This window comes from Ailuropoda melanoleuca, chromosome 1, assembly GCF_002007445.2.
Source record: "Ailuropoda melanoleuca isolate Jingjing chromosome 1, ASM200744v2, whole genome shotgun sequence".
Lineage (NCBI taxonomy): Eukaryota > Metazoa > Chordata > Mammalia > Carnivora > Ursidae > Ailuropoda > Ailuropoda melanoleuca.
The window spans coordinates 11,009,222-11,035,896 of NC_048218.1; the positions used below are offsets into that span (position 1 = coordinate 11,009,222).

General features: G+C 49.6%; 1 protein-coding gene across 2 annotated transcripts; it reads right to left on the reverse strand.

The window, feature by feature from the left end:
- Positions 1-278: 278 nt before the first annotated feature.
- On the reverse strand, positions 279-26,349 carry IFNGR2 (interferon gamma receptor 2). Of its 2 annotated transcripts, none has more exons than XM_034656104.1 (7): positions 25,527-26,349; positions 25,246-25,378; positions 19,731-19,933; positions 15,966-16,111; positions 11,907-12,066; positions 11,364-11,521; positions 279-332 (listed from the first exon to the last, which is right to left on the reverse strand). In XM_034656104.1, the coding sequence occupies exons 1-7, from the start codon at positions 25,576-25,578 to the stop codon at positions 294-296; spliced, it is 891 nt and encodes a 296-aa protein (XP_034511995.1). In that variant the 5' UTR covers positions 25,579-26,349; the 3' UTR covers positions 279-293. The 2 variants fall into 2 exon arrangements, with proteins under 2 accessions (XP_034511995.1, XP_019655595.2); XM_019800036.2 differs by lacking the exon at positions 279-332 and adding an exon at positions 8,198-8,870 and having other exon boundaries at positions 25,527-26,152.
- Positions 26,350-26,675: the final 326 nt, after the last annotated feature.

The following is a 26,675-nucleotide window of genomic DNA, read 5'->3' on the forward strand; positions in this document are numbered from 1 at the left end:
AGTATGGATGGGAGAGCGACGGATCAGTATTTTAGCAAGCGGTCCGACTTACCAATAATGAACATCCGCTGTAGCTACAGAGCGCCCTCGTTTTCCTCCAACACCATGTTCTTTTCCCACCATCGTTTCTCTCTCGGCCCATTTCTTTCCTCGCTCCATGCTCTGCCGCCGGCTTCCCACGTCAGGGCCTTGTTGCTTAAGGCCATCTCCCTGCTCCACACTGAGAGCTGACATTTACTGACGATGTTTGCGGGTGGAATCTGAAGCCGGCCCCACCGAAGCCTGCCCTGTCCTCAGAGGGCAGGGAGAGACCAAAGAAAGGCTACTCCAGGCTGCAAGGTGGCAAGCAAGGGTTTTTTTTAAATTATTTATTTTAGGGAGAGAGAAAATCTTAAGCAGACGCCTCTCTGAGCTTGGAGCCCCACACGGGGCTCGATCCCACCATCCTGAGATCATGACCTGAGGAGAAGCCAAGAGTTGGCTGCCCCACCAGTTGAGCCCCCCAGGCGCCCCAGGTGGCAGGTTTAATGAGCAAGGGAACTTGCATACGAGGCTCGAGGCTCGTCTGGGGCAGCAGCAAGATGGATGGATCCCCGTCCCCGCCCCAGCACCACATCTGGAAAATGAATAAAGAGGCCCTGCCCGGGTTCAGTCACGTGCACCATACAGGTGTTCCCAACCCCCCTCACCATCTCCAGACCGTGTCCTTGGAGCAGCCTCTGGGAGCGGGAAAGGCCAGGGGAACCCACATTCCAAGGACAGGGGAGGGGGTGACGAGCCTTCGAGGGCCGGGGTCCAGCTCTCAGGTCAGCTGGCAGCCCCATCTTTTCCGTAACCTTCCCCAGCAAACACTGCATCCTACATGTTCTCATTTCACAGTCGGTTTGGAGGTTGGACCTTCTGTCTGGAGAGGTTAAGTAACCTGCCCTCGGATGGGGGTCCCAGCTCAGGCCCTTCGCTCCTGAGTGTGGGGCCCTGCTCCTCCCTCAGCTGCCGTTCCCCATGGCACCCCACAACACTCGTGTTCCTTGAGAAGAGCAGGTGTCATGGTCAAAGCAGCTCGGGCAATCCTTGGGCTGAACCAGCATAAAACTTTTTTTCCTGTAAATTTTTTTTCTTTTTTAAGATTTTATTTATTTGAGAGAGAGAGAGCAAGCACATGCAGGTGAGCAGGGGGAGAGGGAGGGGCAGAGGAGGAGGGAGAGGGACAAGCGAACTCCACACTGAGCCAGGAGCCCAAGCGGGGCTCGACCCCATGACCCCGAGATCACAACCTGAGAGGAAACCAAGAGTTGAGGATGGAGAAAGGAGGAGGAGTAGTCCCAGTGGCATTGTTCCCAGAGACTTCCAGTTTGGGAGTTAGGGTTCTTGGGGAACCATTTATATCTAGGTTGGTTTACTTCTCCCTAAACCTGGCCCCGCCACGCGTTAGCTCTGTGACCCCAAGGCTGTTTGCGCGTTGGGAAGTGTTGTTTGAGAATGAACACGAGCAGGTGCCTAGCTTCGTGCCTGGGAACAGTTAAGCGCTCAATAAAAGGGGGCCCTTATCTCTCCCGCAGGCCTTTGCCTGAAGGGAGGGATGTTTCCTTTCTCCTTTTTTTTTTTTTAAAGGTTTTATTTATTTATTTGACAGAGATAGAGACAGCCAGCGAGAGAGGGAACACAAGCAGGGGGAGTGGGAGGGGAAGAAGCAGGCTCATAGTGGAGGAGCCTGATGTGGGGCTCGATCCTGTAACACTGGGATCACGCCCTGAGCCGAAGGCAGATGCTTAACCGCTGTGCCACCCAGGTGCCCCTTTTTTTTTAATTAATATTTTTTTATGATGTTATGTTAGTCACCATACAGCACATCCCTAGTTTTTGATGCAATGTTCCATGATTCATTGTTTGCGTATAACACCCAGTGCACCATGCAATATGTGCCCTCCTTAATACCCATCACCGGCCTATCCCAATCCCCCACCCCCTCCCTTCTGAAGCCCTCAGTTTGTTTCCCAGAGTCCACAGTCTCTCATGGTTCCTTCCCCCTTCTGTTTACCCCCCTTCATTCTTCCCTTCCTTCTCCTACCGATCTCCCTCCTATTTCTTATGTTCCATAAATGAGTGAAACCATATGATAATTGTCTTTCTCTGCTTGACTTATTTCACTTAGCATAATCTCCTCCAGTCCCGTCCATGTTGCAGCAAATGTTGAGAAATCGTTCTTTCTGATGGCTGAGTAATATTCCATTGTATATATGGACCACAGCTTCTTAATCCAGTCATCTGTTGAAGGGCATCTCGGCTCCTTCCACGATTTAGTATTGTGGACAATGCTGCTATGAACATTGGGGTGCATATGGCCCTTCTCCTCACTACGTCTGTATCTTAATCCATCAAAATCCTAGAGGAGAACATAGGCAGCAACCTCTTTGACATCGGCTACAGCAACTTTTTTCATGACACATCTCCAAAGGCAAGAGAAACAGAAGAAAAAATGAACTTGTGGGACTTCATCAAGATAAAAAGCTCCTTCCTCTTTCAATGACTTTTTAGCCTCTTGGCACAAGGTGGCGTCCCACCTTTAAGAAAACCGTCAGGAGTCCTTTGGGTTTTGCTTGCTTTCGAGCCTGCCTGTGCTTATGTTTTTGTAGCGGCTTAAACACAGCTAAGTCATCTTACATAGGGTGATCAGATGATCAGCTATGCCTCTTCGAGGTATTTTAAACTTCTACAAGCAGGTGTGGCAGGGGCCTTCCAGAGCCTCAGGGATGATGCAGAGAGCACCCATCTTTGATTGGGGAGCACCGACTCCAAGTGCCAGAAAGTGTTCAGGATGATGTTAAGTGTATTTGCCTCCATTCTGAAAGTTGTGACTTTATTTTAAAAAAATTTGTTTTAAGATTTTATTTGAGGGGCGCCTGGGTAGCGCAGTCGTTAAGCGTCTGCCTTCAGCTCAGGGCATGATCCCGGAGTTCTGGGATCGAGCCCGGTATCGAGCTCCTCTGCTGGGAGCCTGCTTCTTCCTCTCCCACTCCCCCTGCTGTGTTTCTTCTCTCGCTGGCTGTCACATAAATAAATGAAATCTTAAAAAAAAAAAAAAAGATTTGAGAGAGAGAGAGAGCACGTGCGAGCGAATGCACCAGCAGGGGGAGCAGGAGAAGCAGACAGACTCCCCGCAGAGCAGGGAGCCCAATGCGATGCGGGGCTCGAGGTGGGGCTCGATCTGAGGACCCTGGGATCGTGACCTGAGCCAAAGGCACACGCTTCACTGATGGAGTCATCCAGGCACCCCAACTCAGAGAATTCCTATACAACCTTCAGATTCTCCAAATAGAAACATTTTACATTTGCTTTAGTCTATTTTTGTTTTCTGAGATGTTTGACAATAATGCTGCAGGTGTGATGCCTTTTCACCCTTGAATATTTCTGTGTCCATTTCCCCAAGCCCGAAGTGCTGTACATACAATACCAAGGTCAGGAGGTTAACACTGATACAGCACTAGGCACCGTATCCAAATGTTGCCAATTGCCCCGCTTCGGTCTACGAGCGTTTTCCTGTTCCAGAATCCAGTCTCTGAGCATACAGTGCTCTTGCTCGAGTGTCTCCTCAGGGGCTCTTGGCTGAGCAATTCTTCAGCCTTTGTCTTTCATGACTCAGCATTTTTGAAGCATGCAGACCAGTTCCTTGTTTTGTAGATTGCCCCTCAATTGAAGTTCGCGTGATGTTCCCTCGCGGTTACAGGTGATGCATTTTTTGGCACGAACACCGCAGAAGCCCCGTCTGTCAGGTTTCAGTACTCCTCTCAGCAACCACTGACACTGTCCCCTCCTGGTCGTGTCCAGCTTCTCTCTTCTCCTTTGTAATTAACTTAGGTAATCGGTGTGGACAGAGACCGATTAACTTAATAAATAGAACAAACTCACATGTGTTTACTAACAGCAGTATGTGGAGTCGAAGGAAAGTAGGTGGCCCTGGGACAGGATGGATGGGATGTACATGTGTGTAGTGAATTATAGTCCTTCCCTTACATATATAAAGCTTCTCATCCGCTTGTAGATAAACCCAGATGCGGAGGTGGGCCTGGCGAGAGAGGAAGGGAGTCCAGCCGCATTCTGAGATCTGCTAGTGTTCAGTCCCTTATGTCCCAGTTTCTCTTGGGCCAGAGCACGGCACTTTCATCGTATATGAAAATTGTGATATGTCATTATAAGAAGGAACAGTATCATAGAAAATGTCTGGAAAACAGTAGAAAGAAATTTACCATCTAAAGTCTACTGGTGGCATTTGGTGTATACTATGTTGTATTTATTTATTTTTAAAGATTGTATTTATTTATTTGAGAGAGAGCACAAGCAGGGGGAGGGACAGAAGGAGAGAGAGAAGCAGATTCTCTGCTGAGCAGGGAGCCTGACGTGGGGCTTGATCTCAGGACCCTGAGATGATGACCCGAGCTGAACGCAGATGCTAAACTGACTGAGCCACCCAGGTGCCCCTGGTGTATACTGAGTTTTAAATCTGATTTTGCAGGTTAACATGGAAACTTCAGCGTTACTTTTGAGAGGGTTGCATGAGAAAATTCTAAGTCTCAAAGGAACCAAATGTATTTTTGGAACTTCAGGGGCTTACCAATCAGGATTATTAATATTTGCTGTGTACATTTGTGATTTGTGTACGTACATGTCAGTGCTAGGGTTGTGCACTGCACAACCTCTGCAGTTGCATGTATGGCCTTGACTTTGCTACATAGTCATTGGCAAGGGGCTGGCCCCTTGAGAAGTGTCTGGGGGACCCTGGAGGTACACACAGTCATATCAAGCTTCACAGCAACATTTCAGAAGGAACTAGTTAAGAAACATAATGGTGTAATTGATTCATTGAATTGTGTGCCAGCCCCTTACACCTGCCCATTCATGAGGACCTCAGCGTCCTATCTGGACTCATGAGCTCTTCAAGGGTTTAGGCCTTCTCTATAAAAAATATAATTAGTACCCACACCGACTGTATCAAACACCTGAATGCAAAAACGAAACAAGTCTAATTCATATTCATATTCAATATAAGTTGTTAATTCATACCACTATTCAGTTACAAGGAAAAATAGTTAATATCTTTTGTAAGTGAGTTTATGTTTTAACGAGAGGTATGTATGCAAATAAGCCTTGGGGTCTGCCTCTCCCCTTTTTTTAATAATTGGGGGGCCCAGAGAAGCCACTACGGCCTGTGTTTCTACCCTGGGATGGAATTCTAGGCAGCGCGGCTCGCCGTCTTCCCAGGGGGCAGATGAAGAGCCAGCACTGCCCAGAGCCCTCCGCAGCAGCATGCGGCTGACCCCACAGCCGGGTCACTGGTACCCGCTCCGACCAGCTTGCGAGCTTGCGAGCGCTCCCCGTGCAGCGGGCCGTCTTCCCCCACCACGGCTGGAAGCGAGGAGGAAGGAATCCCTTCTCCTGTGCTCCCATCAGCGAGCCCTTGCTTCTTAAGAGGGTCTGCACTGAAGAGCAGGGGTCTGACTGCATCCTGGGAAATGCCTGGCTGAATTCTCACTCCCACCAGACGGCAAGGACAGGTTGGGATGCTCGCATCTAAAATATATGCTTTTTGGGATACAGCAAACTGATTTTGGGGGGGACCCTGGGGTGCCTCAAAGGGATATCTAGTTGTTCTCCAGCAGCCAAAGGGAGCAAAACAAGTGACTACGCAGATGTATTAAAACACTGGGTACAGGGGCGCCTGGGTGGCTCAGTTGGTTGATCATCTGCCTTCGGCTCAGGTCATGATCCTGGGGTCCTGGGATCGAGCCCACGTTGGGCTCTCTGCTCAGCGGGGAGTCTGCTTCTCCCTCTCCCTCTGTCTCTGCTCCCCACATGTACTCGCTCGCTCTCAAATAAATAAAAAAATCTTAAAAAACAAAAAACAAAAAAACCACTAAGGACAGAAATAAGTGATTGTAAATGAAATAAGAGTCACAAAGGCGGATGCCCCAAGCGCCGGCCAGAGACTGGGATGTTCCCTACACTGGCGATTGCTGGGTGACCTGGCAGTGGCCATTTCGCCCGTGCCGTAGCCTGTGTGCTGCGGATCCAGAGAAAGTCGTCTTCCTCTGCACCACCCTGCCTCCGACTCCTGCCCGGGGGAGGGGGGGGCCTCCCTCCCCCACCCCCACTTCCGGCGGCTCCTCCCCCCTTGGGCCTCAGCACCACCAGAGTAACAGGCGTCCCCCAGCGGCCGTCCTGGAGGCGAGCGGCACGGCCGGGCACCGTGGGGCCCCCAGGGGGCGCTATGCACAGCGCAGGAACACCGGACGCTTGGGTTTGCTTGGACAATTGGTCGCGCTTGAAAGCGAAGTGTCTTGGAAGTCGGATGTCTGATTCACAGAAACGTAGGGCAGAGGTGGCCTTGTTCCAACGAATCCATCATCTCTGGGCACCCTATTCGTGGTCGAGGGCCCACTCGCCTCCACGGCCCTGCACACTCCTACACTCTGCCCCCAGCCTGCTCTGGGACACAGTCCGTAAGGTGCTTTGTGGAATATACGCGAGAATTCAATCCCTCTTCTCCCGGGTAATACATGAGCCCCGAGTAAGAGAACCAGCGTCAAACGGCGCCTTTGCAGGGACATTTAAATAACGGGAGCGGGTCTGTTTTCTCCTGTACAGTGAACACTTCATGGGAGAGATCAAGGGGCATCAGATACTTTTGGGAAAGGGTCAGACAGTAAATATTTTAGGCTCTGTAGGCCACCTCAGTTCTGTCCAGCGGTGCAAAATCAGCCAGCGATGGTACAGCCAGAGTGAGCATCACTGAGTTCCAAGCAAGGTTTATTTACAGACACTGAAATTTAAATTCCACGTACCATCCATGTGTGATGAGATACTATTCTCTTGATGTTTTTCCCCCTGACCATTTGAAGGTGTGGAAACTATTCTTAGCTTCGAATAGGGGAGCAGGCTGGACCTGCTGAATGGCCTGCAGTGTGCCTTGTCGTAAATGATTTGAGAAGATTGCTTCTGACTCATTTTATGGTTACTTAGCTGGACTAGAAACTGGAAGTCCCAAGTTAGCATAAGTAGGAATTCCACTGACTAGCCCTTCCTTTTGCAAAGCAGAACCAGGTGGTTCAGGGGAAGATAAATAGAAAAGGAGAATCTTCCTCAACCAGCTCCTGTCCTTTCCCCCTGGATCATAGGCCAGCCCCCCACCTCCTCGGGGTGTTCACCGAGTTAGGTGGTGGAGCGGGGCGCAGAGAGGCAGCATGTGCGGTGTTACTGGTACCCTCTCCCCTCTGACACAGTGACGGGGCGAGCCTCACCCCACACAGCCCCTGGGAGCGTTGCTGGCTCTGGGCTTGGCCTCTGAGTCTGTCATGAACTTAAGCCGCTGCCTTCAACTAAGAAGGGCCTTTCTGGGCCTGAACCACACTGACCTGCTCCAGGCCGCTGGACAGATTCTGCCCCGAAGCCAGGTCAGCCTTATCAGAATCTGGTCCCCGGAGCCAGCCTGCTAGCCCCCGACCCGCTGGAACCAACTCCCTTCCACACAGGGGGGCCCACAGGCGCTTCCTTTCTAACAGAGCTGATCTGTCCCCCGTTCTGCTGGGCTCAGACTCTGAGCCTGCTTTCTGCAGCATACGTCATGTCCTCCTACCCTCCCGGGGCTTCACCCCACGGCCCCAAAGAGGAAGGTCCTCTCTCTTAAATCCCTTCAAGGATCCGAGGTATGGGTTCATAGTCTCCACCTACCAGCTCTTCCTCCAAACCGGTCCCGACAAAGGGGCACCTAATAGATGCTAAGAGTCACAGAAACGGATTTTTAATCCAAAGCCTTTGAACCAAAGAACCTGTCAATACTTACACGATCAGAAGACGCACATGCCCAGTGGGTATCCCCTGGACCGTCAGCGAATTCTCTTTCCTGCCTATAAGCCCCTGCCTTCGTCAATACATGAGTCATCTCGGGCGACGTGCTCATGCAGCTTCTGAAGGTCCCCTTTATACCTTCCTAAGGGACCAAGGGATGCACGTAGACAGTTTTCGTTGAGTGACCATGAAGCCTTGGGAGCTCAACTGGCTGTTACTTAAGAAAACCGAAATTTAGAGAGAGTCATCTTAAGTTGACACTTTGTAGGGAAAAAAAAAAACAACTTTGCAGAGATGAAGGAGGCCAAAATAAAGAAAGTAAAGTGGAAAAGAGAAACTTCACACGACTTTTAAAAAGTTAATTACACAGTCTTTTATTCCTAGCTTGAAAAAAAAAAAAAGCCTTAAGTCACTAGGAAACTATTTACAAGACTAATCACATTTTAAACCGGGTGACTGGATAGGAAGAAGGGCCACTTAATGTCCCTTCTTGGGACAGGCTGGGACAGGTGACATGATCTGCCCAAGGGGCCGTGTCAAGGAGAGGACCCCGTGTCCTGGCTGCTGATGAACAAAACGTCCGAGGCGTGCCAGAGCCATTTGGCTAACAAATGATTACATGTCTTTTTAGTGTTTAAGAGAAATCTTAATTTTTCTGGGATATCTCTGTAGAATCATTCTAGAAACTTGTATGATTAGAAAACTCTTAGTTTAAAGAAAAAAAATAAGCTTGGCGCCCCCATGAGACCCGTTACGTCTTCTCAGCCACTGATGGGCCTTTTGAGGACAGGAGTATGGGATTCTGGGCTCCAGAAAGTCCTGACAGGAACACCAGCAGCTTCATCGACTCAGAGCCCTCATCCCACAGGCTGGCAGACCGGACCAGAGTTTGGGTTCAAAGTGCCTTGGGGAGCAGCTTCTCGATCCTTCTCTGCAAACGAAATGACGGACACAGAGTCCCAGGCATCATCCGTTGGCGACGTGTCCTTGTCCAGGGCCTCTAAGATAGGCTGGCTCGGGTCCTTTAAATACTTGAAAAGGTTGCAAACCAACAGCGGCATTAGTTCTCAGTTCCACACAGACCTTCTGCCGACGTTCAGTCGGCACGGCCCTGCCGGACTCCGGCGCACCTCCCTACGCTGACCACCGCGGACACAGCTTCCCGAGCGAGCGCGCTCCTCCTGTCAGCAGTAAGCTTACCAGGAACCGGAGGGCCAACCGTGGTCACACCACACCTCGGGAAGAGCACGGTGTGACTTCCTGCCCTTGGTGCAGCCTTGGGGACTGTTCTGCCCCAAGTGGCTCTGGAACTCTACCTTCCCAGTGAGGGGGCATGAGGGGCCTCCAGTTCACCCCTCAAGGGAGAAAAGGGGGACAGTTGGCCAGTGTTTTCCTCAGCCCCTCCACCTATCCGTCACTTGCACCTCACACAACACACACCAAGCAGAGAAGCAGGGAGAGATGCAGGGGGCCTCATGGCGCCCCCCCCCACCCTTTCCCTCCGGCCTCTGCTCCAGGCTGAACCACAACCTCGTTGCCGAGTGACCGAGAAAACTCCTGCCTCGCTCTCGGACGTGCCGAGAAGACACCGAAACACACAGTGACTGCGAGCTGACTGATGACAGGAACGTAAACCAATCATGTGCGCTTCTGAAACCTCAAAAACACAAGCGAAACCTGATTCATTATTCTCGTGTAACTGCAGTGCCCTTTGATATCTATTTTTCACACTTTCCCAGGAAAGCGAACCGAAAGACTCCTGTTCTGGCCCGACGCCCCAGAGGAACGGCTAGTGGCAAATTGACTTCAGAGGGACCTGCTGGGGGTTCTTCTGTGGGAGAGAGTTGCGTGCAAGTAAGATTCTGAGACCCACTGAGGCTGTTAGTGTGTGAAAACATGAACCGAGGAAGGTTTGGGGTGGTTGTTTTTTCTGTTTTGTGGTAACACTTAACACGAGTTCTACCCTCTCAACAGCTTCTTAAGCGCACCGTGCAGTACTAACCCTAGGCCCGGTGGTGCGCGGATCTCCAGAACTCACTCACCCCGCCTAACTGGGACTTCATGCCCGTTGAACAGCAGCCCCCTGGGTCCCTCTCCCCCAGCCCCCGGTAACCACATTCTACCCCTGCTTCTATGAGGTGGACTATTCTAGATGCCTCATGGAAGTGGAATCACGCAGCATCTGTCTGGAGGGTCTGGTGGGGAACTTCACATGCAACTTGCATTATGTCTGGGCACTTTACCTCACGGCAGATGAAGGAGGATAAGGGACTCCAGCTCTTTCTAGAAGCACGACTCTTTCTCTACAGACTTGGACCTTGCGTAACACCTATTCCTTCTAGATGCAACAGAGTAAGATTCTGTTTCCAGTACCTTTACCCCAATTTTACTGCTAATAAACCTCCAGAAACAAATACTTTTAAAGAATCTTCCATCAGCCCCCTTGGAGGGCTTGGCCAGCTCAGGGAACCTCGGGGGCGCGGGCTGTGCAGGAAATCAACCTCCCACGAGACTCGGTCCACCCGTCTTTCTCAGGTCTTACAAGATACTAGTAACATGCAGCGAGCTCTCGGCGTGCAAGGCTCTGCACTGACAGCCCAGGTGCGTTTACTGCAGAATCTTTCTAAGTGCACAGTTCACACTCTAGATCCCTGTCTTCACCGCCTTCCCACCCTCCACCAGGCGTCCTGGGGGCTTTCTCCGCAAGGCACAGGTCTCACGTGCTGCTACAGGCCATCTCTTGGCCACACCAGGCCACCTTTTCACCAAGCTCATGCCATTAAAAAAAATTGTTTTAAATTGTGGTAAAACACACATGACACAGAATTTTCATCTTAACCATTTTTAAGTGGTATAAAATACATTCGCATGGGTTGTACAACCCTCACCACCATCTCTGGAACTGTTCTAATTCTGCAAAACTATAACTCTGTCCCCCATTAAACACTAATTCCCCATCTCCCCGTCCCCACCCTGACCACCCCACTGCTCTACTTTCAGTCTCTGTGAATCTGACTCCTCAAAGTACATCATTAAGTGGAACCACACGGTATTTGTGGTTTTGTGACGGGCTTATTTCACCTAGCATAATCTCCTCAAGGTTCACCCGTGTTGTCGCCTGTGTCAGAATCTCCTTTCTTTTTACGGCTGAATAACATTCCGTTGTGTGGATAGACCATATTTTTGTTTATCCATTCATTCACTGCTTCCACCATTTGGCTGTTGTGAATAAAGCTGCTATGAACACGGGTGTACAAATAACCCTGTACCAGTTTTTTTTTTAAGTAGGCTCCACACCCAGCGTGGAGCCCAACGTGGGGCTCGAACTCACCACCATGAGATCAAAACCTGAGCCAAGATCAAGAGTTGGACGCTCAACCGACTGAGCCAGCCAGGCGCCCCTACCCTGTACCACTTTTAACCCCACTCTCTGTGTCCATGGCTTTGTCCACTGCCACACTCCTGGGCGTTACCAGGGCCCACGGAGGACTGACATGTCACCCGCTAGATATGTGCACACATACCTCTTCGATTTGTGACGGGATGCTTGGTGGAGAGTGAAACCAGTATTTTACCAGGCCTTTGTATCTCAGGACCAGAAAGAAACAGGCCCCCGCCAGCGCCGACAGCGACAGAAATACGCCCACGGCAATCACGATGACTTGTTGCAGCTTGGTAGTGGCTTAAAAAGATGACACGAGAGTGAACAAGAGGCCCATCCCGCACACGACACAAACACCGGGTCATTCTTCATCTGCCAGCTGCTTAGATGCTGTCCGCGTCCTCGTGCAATGCACGCATACTCTCCCTCCTCCACCCAGCCTCACGTGCTCGAGCGCGTAACTAGTACAAGCAGTCCTACAATCCAGCATGTTAGCTCTCTGGTGGTGCTATTGCCTTGGGTCACAGCATGAGCTGGTTAGACCTAGTTGCACGCTGGCTTCTCGTCCCTTCTCTCTGGGTGTCCCCCCTCCTACCACCCTCCACCTCGTAAGCCAGCCCCGGGTTCACTACTTGGGGAGGATTCTTGTCCCGGCTCAGAAAGGACGCAAGAAGGCATGTGTTACCATCCATTGTTGTTTCGTAGCAAGATACGTTGCTTAAATGTCCGGGCCTCGAGATGTTGTAGTACGTCCAAACCAGATGTGCCCTCACTTGTAAACAGTATTCTCTCAAGGGTTTCAAGCCATTCAACACGATGGAGTTGCTCCTGAAAGGACCTTCAACCTACGTAAAAAACGCCAACAGGCACATATGAAAATGACCCAAAGAGACGAGGTCGAGCTACTTCCAGCTCTTCCGATGTTTCCTCAAATCCACAGGGAACACCATCACCAAAGAATAAAGAGATTCTGTTTGAAGGAGTCGCTGGCTTGCAGTGGACACATTTTATGTGTGAAATCTGGTGAACCGTGTGGAGAAAGACGCCGATGGCTTCAGAGCTGTGCTCCTGGCTGTGGGACGCAGAGGACCCACTGCAGCCGCGAGGGTCTGCCACCAGAATTTAGCAAATCCCAATGCCTGGGATGACAGTTTCTCCTTAAATGGGGCGCCTGAGTGGCTCAATCAGTTAAGCTTCCGACTCTCGGTTTCAGCTCAGGTCACGATCGCAGGGTGGTGAGATCGAGCCCCATGTCAGGCTCCACGCTCAGTGGGGAATCTGCTCATCCCTCCCCCCCCACGCTCCCTCCCTCTCTCTCTCTCTAAAATACATAAATAAAATCTTAAAAAAAAATGCTTCAATGCCCAGTGCGTTTACTTTAAATCACTATTTTGTACTTCACGGTTAATATAATATTCAAGATACTTCGAGCTGGTCAACGAACAGAGAAAAATAATCACCATGGGAAATAATGTTCCTTTAGTTCTGAGTCTGCTTTTAGTTTTAACTGAAATGTGCTGATGCCTCTGACAGAGTTTTGGTCAACATGATATTCATGAGTTATGTAATCGGGACACAGCTGGATCCCAGATTCTCGGAGATTCTGTCTCCTCCCCACATCTGGTCCTTGCTGCTGCCTCCCTCAGGCCTCGTCCACCCCCTTCTGGATCCCTCTAGTCAATGGCTTCTCGCTCTCCTAGGCAGTTGCTATTGTTCCACAGGGAAAGGAGGGACAGATATAGAGGCTATATCTTTATATATATAGGATATATCAATATGGGATTTCTTATAAGAGGATTGCTTTCCTATTTTGAGATGTAATAGAAAATGCTACAGGGGCACCTCGGTGGCTCAGCCATTAAGCGAGTGATCCCAAGGTCCTTGGATTGAGCCCCACATCAGGCTCCCTGCTCTGCGGGAAGCCTGCTTCTCCCTCTCCCACTCCCCTTGCTTGTGTTCCCTGTCTTGCTGTCTCTGTCAAATAAATAAATAAAATCTTTTTTAAAAAAAGAAAAGAAAAAGAAAATGCTACAGCCACTGAGTCACATGTGCTCAGAGATGAAACTGTTCTGCTGTTGACCGAAAACAGGCAGATCGTTCAATAGTATGTGGAGAGCAGCTTATTTTTAAACACATAAAATAATCATTATTTGGAATAATGGGATCATCGATGATTTTTTTTCTTCTGTTCCATGGTGACGGACTGCCAGGGTAGAGGAGACACATTTTTGCTGGTGATGCCACATAAAGCAATTTTTTAAAAAGATTTATTTATTTGAGAGAGAGAGAGAACAAGTGTGGTGGGGGAGGGGTGGAGGGAGGGGGTAGAATCGCAAGCCGATTCCCTGCTGAGTGTGGAGCCTTACTAGGGCTCGATCCCACGACCCAGAGATCGCCAGCTGAGCCCAAACCAAGAGTCCGGCACCTAACCGACTGCACCATCCAGGCACCCCACCGTGTGAAGCAATTTTAAGTACAAACTTCCTTTGGGGGTGATTTCAGCCACCAGTTGGCATTACTAGAATTCAGAATCACAGACTGCAGAGACATGAGACCACTGTCCTGGGAGGGCCTGCCTGCCAGGCTAACCATAGCTGGCATCTGGGAACTTAGAATCCTGAACTGTCCCTGCCATTCCCTAACTAATGTCGGCAGCTTGTGGTAAAAACAATGTTTTCTGTGCCAAACACCTGCTGTCCTAGGAGTCTGGAATTTTGATCTGTGCTGGGGACAAGAGGCCTGTATTTCCAGTAAAACCCCTGGGCACTGAGTCTCTGATAAGCTTCCCTGGTAGACAACATTTCACATGTTGTCACAGTTTGCTGTTGGAGGAATTAAGTGTGTCCTCTCTGAGTCTTTCGGGGGAAGGTTCTTGGAAGCTTGTATCTGGCTTCCTCTGGAGTTTGGCCTGTGTGCCTCTTCCCCTTGCTGATTTTACTTTGTGTTCTTCTATAATAAGCCATGGCCATGAAAGCAACCATATGCCAAGTCCCATGGGTCCTTCCAGCAAATCTAGGGGCTAGTCTTGGGGACACAGACTCACAGCAGGAATGGAGATATTTTGGTGGCTCTCAGACTCATTTGAGCCCTAAAATCTTTTGTTCACAGAAGTCCAAAGTAGAGCTGCTCTGGTAGAAAAGGGGGAAAGGGGAAACCCTTCTGGAATCTTCCAGGCCTTCTCTATTCCAGTTGACCAGATATTGACCTCTGGATTCAGGGAAATGGTTAGTTCTTTTTTCCCCTTGGGTTAAGAGTCTATTCTTCAGTGAATTTTGCCTTCCTCAATGTTTTAAGATTCACCGTAAAGAAACGAGGAAGAAGTACAAATGTGAAGTATGTGGGAGAAGCTCTTCAGAGCCTGGGGGCGCCTGGGAGGCTCAGTCGATGAGGCGTCTGTCTTTGGCTTAGGGCAGGATCTCGAGGTCCTGGGATCCCCGTGTGGGGGAGCAGGGAGCCTGCTTCTCCCTCTCCCTCTGCTCGTCCCCCTACTTGTGCATGCACTCTCTCTCTCTCTGGCAAATAAATAAGTAAAAACTTAAAAAAGAAAAAGAAAACAACTGCCAAGCATGGAGTCTGGGCTTGGACCTCACCGATGTGCTAGCTGTCAGCTGCTGACCTTAGGCAACTTACTCAACCGACTGGTTTTCCTTCTCTGTGAAAGACTTAATGAGAGGATGTATCTAAAATGCCTGGCCCAGGGCCCAACTCAAAGGAAGCTCTCGAGAAACACAAGCTCTCATTATTATAAAAAAAACTATAATCACCTTAAATTTATACAACGATGAATGTCAGTGATATCACCATAAAACCGGAAAACAAAAAACACAACAAAACAGTTCTAAGACTGTTGAGTTTGGGAAACCCTGACGCTTACATAGATAATAAAACCTCACGATACGCAGCTTGGATAATCAGGCACTGCGGACGACTGGAGGCCGGCCTCTTCCCTTGTACTTTGTGGGGCTGACCAGGCTCTGCCCGTCTGACACATCTCTGTCAGCCTAACAGCCTGCCGCAGCCCCTCCTGCATTTCTTTCTTTTTTTTTTTTTTAAGATTTTTAAAATTTATTTATGTGACAGAGAGACAGCCAGCGAGAGAGGGAACACAGCAGGGGAGTGGGAGAGGAAGAAGCAGGCTCCCAGTGGAGGAGCCCGATGTGGGACTCGATCCCAGAACGCCGGGATCACACCCTGAGCCAACGGCAGACGCTTAACGACTGCACCACCCAGGCGCCCCCCCTCCTGCATTTCTGACGGACCCTAGCACTTGCAGTTCCCCAGATGTCCCGAACCTTCCCCCACCCTCCGTCCTCTTCCCTCTCTCTCATTGCAGTAGACTTTCTACCTGTTCACATATGCTCTCTTTGCAAATCACTCAAACCAGAGCAATTTCTATAAACCTTGCAGACTGCAGGGGTGGATTCCTTGTTGTAGAAACAGGCCTTCTAGAACCTTCTCCAGGCTTTTGAGGGCCCCAGGGGCTACGTGCACACCCCAAACAACGGGAATAACGTGCTGTCAGGCAGACAGGGGCCTTCAGAGCCACCTGGCAGAAGGGAAGGCTCAGCATAGGGAGCAGAAGCTCAGGTCTTGAGGGGAAGGATTAAACCCGATTCAGGGCTCAGACTCTAAGGCAACACTGAGATGCTCTGTCCTCCTTGTCCAGTTTCAAGTTTACTTTCTTTTGCTGTATCAGAAAGTCCAAAGGAAAGAAAATCAACTCGAAGTAGAAAAATGCTCTTGCCTTTTGGATTCCTGCCTTTTCCCAGTAATGGACATAATACTGAAAAGTGGCCTTGGAGGCAGGGATGTCGAAGGGAGAGGAGAACCTGACGATTAGGGAGCCTTCTCCTGGGGTCACCCAGACGTTCTCAGGAGGTCCAACGGTCACTGAAATACGGTAAAGAACACAAACACAAAATATAAATACATACACATATATATACATATAACACAACATACAATCTTATTTTTTTATTTTTTAATTAAATTCAATTAATCATCATATAATGTATTATGGGTTTCAGAAGTAGAGCTCAGTGATTCATCAGTTGCATACAACACCCAGTGCTCATTATGTCACGTGCCCTCCTTAATGCCCATCCCCCAGTTACCCCATCCTTCCACCCCCCTCCCCTCCAGCAACCCTTATTATTTCCTAGAGTTAAGCATCTTTTATGGTTTGGTTCCCTCTCTGACTGCATCTTGTTTTATTTTCTCCTATCACACGTAATTTTATATAATATACGGTGTGTGTACACACACACACATTTATAAACGCAATGAGATCGCATTCAGGCACACAAGACTCCCAGACACTGCTCTGGGCACAAGCTTCACGTGGAAGGCCACGGGGCAGGAAGCCCAGTAGGGCCACAGTGCAGCACCAGGGACTTCTCATCTTTGGCGGCAGGAGGGCCCTTGCGGCAGTCCACATGGTGGCCTAGAGCCAGTCTCTCCACCCCCCCACCCCCACCCCAGGACACAGCTTCCATGCAAAGAGCTAGGCCCCCAACAGGCCAGTACAGAAGCCTCCCAGGCTTAAAAGCCCCAAGAGCCAGTATCTCTTAATGACAACAGGAAGAAGTTTCCAGAGTCCCTGCGAGGGATACACGCAGTTACAAGAATTGCCGCTCTCAGCTGAAGACATGGCTCCCTAACAGGTATTTAAGAGGGTCCCAAGGCGGGTGCCATTTGTCAATCAGGGCTCATTTTGCCATCAGTGACGCCGCCTAGGAACTTGGCTGCCAGTCACCTTGATCAGGCTTCCAGAGAAACGGCTGGGAGGTTAACCAAAGATCAGATTTTCATGGAGAGGGGGACAGGATTTTGTTACCCTTACCTACCACCTAGCTCTTTTGTATATTTATTTTTAATATCCATTCCTATAATTTCTTTAAAAATGAACAAAAGTGGTATTTATAAACCTTTAAATCTGTGTCTCCTAGCTTCTTGTCAGACTATGTTTAAATGTAGTGCCGGCGGAAGTCTGTTCGTTGGAGCTTTTCATATAGTTCACGGGACAGTCCAGGACTGTGAGTCGAAAACGTTATAAAGGAAGGGTTCCAGCATTTATCAAACAAGCACTTCAGACTGAGTGTAGCTTGGGCCCCACAGGTTCTAAGAGGTCCATTCGTGCACCATTTGCACGTGCAGGCGATGCAATCACTGTGAATGGTCTTGTGTTCACGACTGTTCCCGCCTGCCACGCTCTCGCCTGGGCAAGGCTCTGGCGTCCGCTTGGGCCACCCTACTCTGTGCGGAAGGAACTGCTCCCTGCGGGGTTTGCAGCCTGCCCTCCGATCTCCTGCGCGGTGGTGGAGGAACTATGTCTCGACAGGGACCGGGCCGGCCTGGTCCACGGCCGGAGCCATGTTAGCGGATGAGCTGCAAGGGGCGAGCAGCTTTTGTGAAACCGGCTCGCAGATGCTGGCTGCAGGCACCCTCCAGCTTCCCTGAGACAGCCAAGTGACCAGCACCCGGGAAGGTGCTGAGCGGCAGGGCCCGGTCGCCTGCCTCAGGCTTCTCGCCTCCGTAGGACACGTTCTCTAGACTTTTCTGGGATTTACACACGGCAGTGGGCCTGAAAGCTAAGGTGCCATTGTGACCAGTCACTCCGTCCTCTGGAAGATCTGTGCAGACAGACCTGCCCTTCTGAGAGCTCTGGATCCAGGGTCTGGTACCAGCCTGATCAGCCTGTCTCTTGAGGGGGAAACAATATGCCTTCTCTCAACACATGGAAGGAAGTCTCAATTATCCATGAGACTGTTGAGAGCAGCTTCCATGGACGAAGCCCTTACTGTAAACCGGCAACATGGACTTTCACATGTCCACACAGATCTGGGTACCGGCCACAGAAGGTCATCTTCATTTCCCACAGGCAGAAACAGACGCCTGGAGGGGATCGCAGGGGCCCAGAGTCCTCGCCAGGAAGGGGCAGAGCTGGGATTTGAACGTAGGTCGACGTGATGCCCAGCCTGGCCCCTGCAGCCATCTCCTGCTCCCCACGCACGTGCTCGGTAAAGCACCCTCGTGCTGGTCACGCACCCCAACTGCACAAGGGCAGGACACAGCGATGGGAGCTGAGCACACGTCAGCCTCGGACTTTACAAGTGAGGGGCAGGGGACGACTTCCCAGCCGGGAACGACCGGGGAACAGGGCTGCCCTGCTCAGGCCGGAAGAACAGGGCTGCTGGCTGGCACCGGACAAGTGACTATCCCAACAGGCCCTGCTTCCTTTCCCGGTCCTCTTCTCCCAGGCCAGGGCCGGGGACCACCATTACTCTCTCTTTTTTTCTTGAATAATTTCCACCTAGGTGACATTGCACAGCTCAGATGTGCGCTGGTTCTCTGCACATTTACCCCGCGGTAAATGCCCAGCTCGCGGGGACTGCACTGTCTGCTCTTTCCATCCCAGCGTCGTCCGGCACAAACGGTTGATTGCTCTTCTTAGTTTCCTATTGCAGACGATCCCGAGCAGGAAGGGGAGGGAACACCCTAACAACAACTCATGGCCTCATCACCCCGACTTTTACCCACCGTTGAGGTCATGGCCAATTTTGTTCCCCTCGCCCCCTTTGCCCTCAGGCCTCCACTCTCTAGATTATTCTGGATTTCATGTGTAACTACTCCAGTATGAGTCTCTAAAGGATAGGACACCCTCCCCATTTTTAAAAACATAAAAATACCACGATAACACCTAAGATAAACTAAAAATAATTGCTCACTAGATCGTCGAATAGCTAGACAGTGACCACGTTTCCTCAACGGTCTTCTACCGTTGCTGAGTTTGTTGGGATCGGGACCCCATACGTCGCTTGCCTAAACCATGAACACTAAAGAAACCTGGGACACAGCTGACTGGGTGAGAAATGAACCGCGCAAGGAGCGGACGTACAAACTAGTATCTGTCGATTCTTACACCCCCTACCGAGTTCTGGGAGCACATCTGCTCATTCAACGAAGCTTTACAGCATATCCACGATGGGTCAGGCACTGTTCAAGGCCAAATGAAAGTCTTTCTTGAACATAAGGAAGTTGTGCCAAAGAGATGAGGGTGATCACCGAAGCCAATAAGCTAGTGTCCCATCCAGCCCAGAGGTCAGCAAACTCTTTTGGTAAAGCACCCTAGTCAATTAGGCTTCGCAGGCCAGGCAATCCCTGTTGCAACTGTTCAACTCTACCGCTCTGGCTTGAAAGCATCCACAGACCATACACTGCTAAAAGATGGTGAAACTGTGTTCTAATAAAACTTTATTTACAACAACAGGTTGGTGGCCCGGCTGTGGTCCACAAGCTGTGGGTGGCCAGCCCCTGGTCTAGCAAATCAACTCCTCTAGCGCCAGGCTCCAGGCTCAGTGCTTGGGTTTGACCATCATACCCACCTGTTTGCTGGCTGTGTGGGATGAGAGACAGGACTGGGGTGCATGGAGGCCGCACTGCTCAGTGAGGAGTAAAGCGAAGAAAGCCTGGAAATGATAAAGGACGTTTTACAGCCAAGTTCTCTTACCATTCCAATAGTACAGGAACCAAGGCACCGTCAGCCAGGGGGAAACGAGGTCCTCCACCTTAGCTCGGACGCGTAAAGAGACGTTGAAAAACAGTGGCAAACCCTGTGAGAGGCTGGATGGGGTGAAGTTACACTCCGTCTTGGTGACGTTCATACAGTTCACGCCTATGTCGTCGGTGTCGTACCACCTACTGCCAGAGAGGCTGCAAAGGAAAAAAAGGCTTTCACTTCACAGACTTCCCTCTTCTGCCATATCCAACAGGTTCCCCAGAGCTGATGTTTTAAAAAGCAGCTTTACTGAGATACAATTTGTGGACCAAAGAATCCACCCAGCAAAAGTGTACAACAATGATTTTCAGTAGCTTCGCGGGGTCGTGCAACGTCACCACAATCAATTTTAGGACATTTTTATCATTCCCCAAAGAAACCCCATACCTATTAGCACCCACTCCTCACTGTGCCCTAACCCCCTGAGCCCTAGGCGACCGTTAATCATCTACTTTGTTTCTACGGATTTGCCTCCCCTGGACATTTCTTATAAACAGGCTTGTAAACCGCATGGTCTTTTCTGATCGGCTCTTTCCACTTAGCGTGTTTTCAGGCGTGATGCGCGTTCTAGCATCAGTACTTTGTCCTTCTGATGGCCGAGTAAGAACCCAGCATATGCTTATAGTACGTTTTGTTTCTCCATTCACCTGTTTTGGACGTGTCGGCTGTTCCTACTTTTTGGCTGTTGTGAATAACGCTAAGAAATACTCACAAGCAAGTTTCTTTGTGGACATAACTTTTCAATTCTTTGGGGTAAATGCCCTGGAGTGGGAGCTGATGGGTCACATAGTAACTCTTGTTTATAACTGTCTTCCAAAGTGGCTGCACCATTTTACGTCCCCAGCTGCAGTGTGTGAGGGTTCCAATTTCTCCACATCCTCATCAACACTTGTCATTATGCCTTTTTTTATTGTTTATTTATTATTATTTTTACATCCTAGTGGGTGTGCTGTGGTAGATCACTGTGGCTTTAAATTTGCATGTCTTTGATGAATATTGATGTTGGACCTCTTTTTATGTATTTTTTGGCCATTTGTATATCTTCTTTGGAGAACTGTCTCCTCAAACCCTTTCTCTGTACTTTAATTGGGTTGTCTTTTAGTTGTTGAATTGTAAGAGTTCTTTATATATTCTGGATGCAAGTCTCTTATCAGATTTTTCCCATTCAGTCCTGAAACTGATTTTAATTCTTTAAACTAGGCCTCTGGAGCCAAAGTCTTAGGAAAGAGACTGCGTTCATACGAACCCCACTCATGCTTCCTGCTAGTGTGGAGTTCGCTCTAACCTACAGCTGTCCATTTAAAGTCTGAGTCACCCTATGAAAACCCTGCTAAATACAAGGTCACATATTCTTGCAAATGCCAATGCATTCCCCAGAGTCCCAATGCCACATCCCCACATGGGACTCTACTCTCCAGCTTTGGTGACAGACTTGAGAAAAACCAGGGAGGTGGCTGCTAGAAACCTCAATGGGGGGCAGTAGGCAGCGTGCTCAGTAGAGACAGGCCATGCCCTCCTGACCCCCCCTCCCCAGCAGCTCTGGCCTAGAAAGCAAGGCCAGCGGAGACGAAGAGAGGAGGCTGGCGATCACTGCCATGAGCTTGCACACACCACACGTGCTTCTAAGTGTACCTCTGACCCTGACTGGAGACTTCTGTCAAAGTGGCAAGTGGCAAGATGAAGGCCACTTCAAGATGCGTGGCCATGGCTTCCGTGGAAGATGGCTGTCATACTCATATTACCACCAACCCCCGGGGGCCCAGACACAAGCACCCCTCCCCCCCACCTTAGGTTGGGGGCGTGCTTCAGAAGGGGTAAGTAATGTTTTAAAAAGTTACACAGCTACTTAAGAGATATTCTAACCTTCTCCCCGGCAGATCCCAGCTGTTGAACTTGGGCAAAAGGCTCCCCACATTTCAAAGGCTCATTTCCCGATTTAGCAGGGAATGGGCCACTCCTGTTCCCCATCCTCTCCTCTCCTCCAAACTTGGCCCTGTCTCAGAACTGTTTTTGAAAAATGTTTCTCCACAAAGGGGTCTAAAGGGGGACAAACCATCCAAATTTAAATGACAGCTGACACATGACAGCAGTTTCAGGGGGAAGAGTGAAAAAGGAAGCTGCGTTCTGGAGGCCGCCTCCCTGTCTCTTCTCTTCGCAAAGGGGACAAATAAGGGGATGTTGGCCCCACTTCAAGGAGCGCAGCCTTGAGAGCGTGGCCCCGCCCATGACCAGACTCTGGCCTCCTGACTGGGGCGTGTCCGGGCACCTGAGTCTCACCCCCGGAGTCACGCGGGCTCCCCCTCGGCTACATCAGGGACTGCCTGTGTCCCTGAATTTATCTCAGTTTGAAAGCAGCCCTCATCATGAGAGGGAACCCAACATAGTGGTTGAACACCTACACTCTGGAGCCAGATTACCTGGGTTCAAATCCCAGTTACTTCGCTTGTCCGTTCCTTAGTCCCCTTATCTATAAAATGGGGATAAATTATGGGATTTGCCTCCCCAAGGGCTCATGAAGGTTGAGCCAGCTGACATGTAAATCATTTATTCCACAGATGGGCAACTATGGACGTCACTGTTCAGTTCTGTTAGATCACTTCCAAAAATGGCCAGTTTCCCCTCTGATCCAGCAATTCCTCTGCTACAAATGTTAAGAGAACAATCAGATAGATGATTTATGTGCGAGGACACAAGCTGGTGACCGTCTACACCCGTGAGTGGGGAAGCTTTAAATACATCACGTGTGATGCCTCATCTAATAAACGAGCAGTAGAAATGTTTACACAGAGATCATTAGGAGGAAAAGTGCTCATACACTTAACTGTTTGGTTGAAAAAAAAAAAAAAAAAGGAAGAAGGACCCAAACGCGTTAACCGAGTTTTGTTTCATTTTTACGCATACACCGGCACATTTTCAAACCAAGTGCATTCATTTAGAAAAAGGTCTAGAGAGAAATACGCCAGAAGGAGAGTAGGGATTATTCTTGGGCTGTAGAGCACTGGGTTGTTTTAATTTTATTCTTTTTACTTTTCCGGGTGTTCTAGCCTTTCTGTAAAGAACACGTGTTGCTGTTAAAATCAGAAAGAAAAAAATGAAATGAGAAAACGTTTTCAGAAGACTGGGCTGGTCAGGTCAAGTTTTTTTAAGGTGAAATCTCCAGATTTTTTAATGTTGGCACTAACTGGTAAGGAAAATAAATTAAACACCATGGGCCAAACACAGCCTGAAGGCCACAGTCTCTGCAACTCCTGATTTAAACCTGAAATCTTCCCACAGTGCTCGGTATAATTCTGGCTTTGGCTACTGTATTACCAGAACGCAGGCACCTTCATTTCTAATTACAGTAACGCTTTACTGTAGAGAAACAGGATGGAAAAATTTTAAGTCCCACAAGCCTCAAAATGAAATTATTTCATGTCACTAAAATGTACCAAACATGTACAAGTCTCTAAAACCAAAACAAGAGCAAAGGCCCTCCTCTCATCAACTCTGCGATTGGAAAAGAAAACAAGACCCGCCCTGGTTTCAGTTTCTTGTTACCCCTCAACTTTTCCAAACAAGGACGCTCACATTCACCCCATCCTTTGTTTCTTTTACCAAAACCGACTTCTTTCCTGAGAAAATATCTCCAATCTCTATCCTGAAAAAATATCTCCAAAATGCTTTCCAAAAAGGAAACAAAGTCAACATGTTAGTCCGCGAAAGGAAAGCGTCAAAGGCTTTAAGGAATATTTCTGCTATCTCCTGGTGCTCTGCTGACCCACAGATGCACCTCCCCCTTCAAGGCTAAGGAATGCTAGTCAGGATATCAGCTGTGACTTCCTGTCACCGAAATCTTGTTTAGGTCTACGATGTCATGTTTACTGAATGCTGAGAAGGGCCGGCTTCGAGGGCACGTGACCCGTGCGGGGGCACAACGCCCCATGCTGAGGAGCGCTCCGTTTGATGCTCTGCTGTCGCCATCTTGAAATTCTCAGTCATTCTGAACAAGGGGCCTTGCACCATTTTCATTTTGCCCTCGGCCCCACAAATTATGCAGCTGGTCCTCATGGACTGGTCCACTAACTATAGGTCATACTGGTACTTGCTTGAGGAACAGCTAAATGTTCAGAGATAACCCCTAAACCCAGGTTTAGAATCTATTTTTATTAAGCAAATGTTGTTACAGTGGACATTCGAAGGTGAAAAAGAGTCACCGGGAAACGTACTCCACTTACAAACTAAGTGCCCCTAATTCTTCCAGATTCCTTCCCTGTTCTTGACCACAGATATGGTCCCAATTTTACACAGTTGCCACTGCTCCCAGATGACACACAATTATCCTTTTTAATAGTTGCCTCTTGTTCAACTACTAGTTCACATGATGAAATCTGGCATTTTTCTGCTGATGGACATGAATGTATATTCAATGTATATCTTTTTTTTTTTTTTTTAAGATTTTATTTATCTACTTGAGAGAGAGAGAGGGTGGGGGACAGGAAGAGAGAATCTGAAGCAGATTCTGCACTGAGCACAGAGCCGGACGCAGGGCTCAATCCCACAACCAGGAGATGGTGACCTGAGCCGAGTTGTGGGAGATGGTGACCTGAGCCGAGACCAAGAGTTGGATGCTTGACTGACTGAGCCATCTAGGCACCCATTTTTTCCCCTTTTTCTGCTGGGGCCTGTATTACCCGCGTAGGGGAAAGTCACGTGGGCATTTCCAAGGCGCTCGCTATACCGTGGGGGACTCCGCTGTAGGGGGGCTGTGCTAACTTACCCACATCCAGCACCATCTTCCTCAGCCACACTCTCCCAAGCACCGAGCATTACCATTCCCTTAAATGTGGTGTAACTGGGAATATAAAATGACTTGGCCAATAATTTTAACTTAGTCTTCTCTTAACCTATGTAACATGGTAAACACGTAACAACTGAGGTCTTCGATTTTGCCTTTCTTCTTCCCATACATGTTTCTGCTGCACGCCAAGTGGTGATAAACCGTGAAAGTAGGTGAGACAGAGAATGAGGGGCCAGAAGAGTGTGCGAAATGGAAAAACCCCTTTTAGAAATCGAGAATTAGTAGTAATTAAGTGAATACATTCCTTAGTAGGCCAAATCTGGCCCGTAAGTTTCGCTAAACCAGATTTTCAAAACTTGAAGATGAAGGCTCCAAGTGCCTCCTGCCCTTTCAAGACAGGAAGCCCTCCTGTACGAACCTCTCCTGAAACCGACGAGAACAGTCTCTCCCCCCAGCTAAGACACCCTGCGGGTAGACAGCAAGAGTGTCTGACCCCAGGGCTGCCAAAGCCTTCGCGTGAGTGGGAGGTTGTGAAATCTCTGTCCTTGGAGATTTAAAAAGTACAAGAGAACTATCTGCTTCCAGTGGATTTGCCGGCAATCCTGCCAAAAGGCAAGCCCGAGCCGCCGGCCGTGGGGCTCCCCGCGCCACTCCCCATCAGGATACCAACAGAAAGATCCAGCTTACTATTTGAACTGCACCTGGTAGACCACCGGCCTTGTGTCATTGCTCAGGGACCCCGGCTCCCACCTCAGAACCTGCTCGGCATTGTACAGGCGAATCTTCGGGTTTTGAGGAGCTGGCAGCTGGGAGCGAGAGTCTTCAAAGGGGCAGGGAGAGAGAGAAGGGGGCAGAGGTGAGAAAGAAGGGGAGGGTGAAAAGAAATCCGATTACAACACTATTTAAATGCACAGCATCAAATCATTCACACGATTCTGTTTTCTTCAAAGTGCAGAAGTGGTTATTACCGGTGCCCCCAGGCATGTCCCCTCGCCATACGGCACCATCGCCACAGTCCATGGAAGGAAAGGGAGGCTTGGGGCCTGCAGATTCCAGTTCTCACAACCGGGGCCTGGGTGCTGGAGTCCGGCTCAACTAGAACGCGTGTTCTGTCTTTAATAAGCATGTGTGGCTGTGCAGGTTAAGCTGACAGTCTAGGCCTCGCTTTCTTCTTCAGGAATAAGGGGTAAAGAGCCGTACAGCCTGTAAGTGAACACTGCCATTGGTGGCCACGTGACAGGCACTCGCCCCAGACTAGCCTTAGTACCAGACTTGCATTGGTATCAAGGGAGCGTTTGGTAAACCTCCACACACACACATATGCACGCACTCACATGTGCACGCCCCAAACCAGGTGTGCAAAGCTCAAAGGCGTGTGGAGGGTGAGACATGTCCTTTGGGCTTCGTAAGAGTTGCGGTGTTTCTCAAGGACCCCCCAGTATCACAATCACCAAGATACCGCTTAAAATGCAGATCCCCAGGCCACCTCCCAGGCCAGGAAATCTACATTTTCAACAAGCTTCCCAGCTGATTCTCAGGCACCTGAAGTCTGAAGGCTACAAACAGCAGAATAACACCTGCCCCGGGGGAACTACCACCAATGTCAGAGTCCCCCTCCTGGGGTGACCTGGGAGGCACAACCCCAGCCCCCCCAGCAGGTACTTCACAGGACTGCGCTGGGGACTGCAAGCACAGGAGCCTTTCTCTTGCAAGAAAACACCATCGTGAAGGGACTTTCTCTGAGATTGAAAGATGAATGAGAAACGCCCAGGAGGTGGAAAGCAAGGTTTGAAAAACATGCTGCTCCAGAATTCAGAGCAGGAAATTCAAACCATATGTTTTCAGTAAACGGATCCAACCTGGAAGGGATCCAATCTGGAAGAATGGTGACCGGTTCTTCTGAAAGATGCGTTACCAGGGGTCTGTGTTCACTTGTCTACTTCCAGAATGCCCACTGTCTCCACAGCTCCGAGCTCAGGCTGGCCTTCATTCCGGATCCTTATTCAACCGGCTTACCAACACTTCTGCCAATTCACACCAGGGAAAAAGGCAGGCAGGCTGGGGCCACCTGGAGAGAGGCTGCTTGGCGGGGCAGGCCCATCTCGCACTCACTGTGG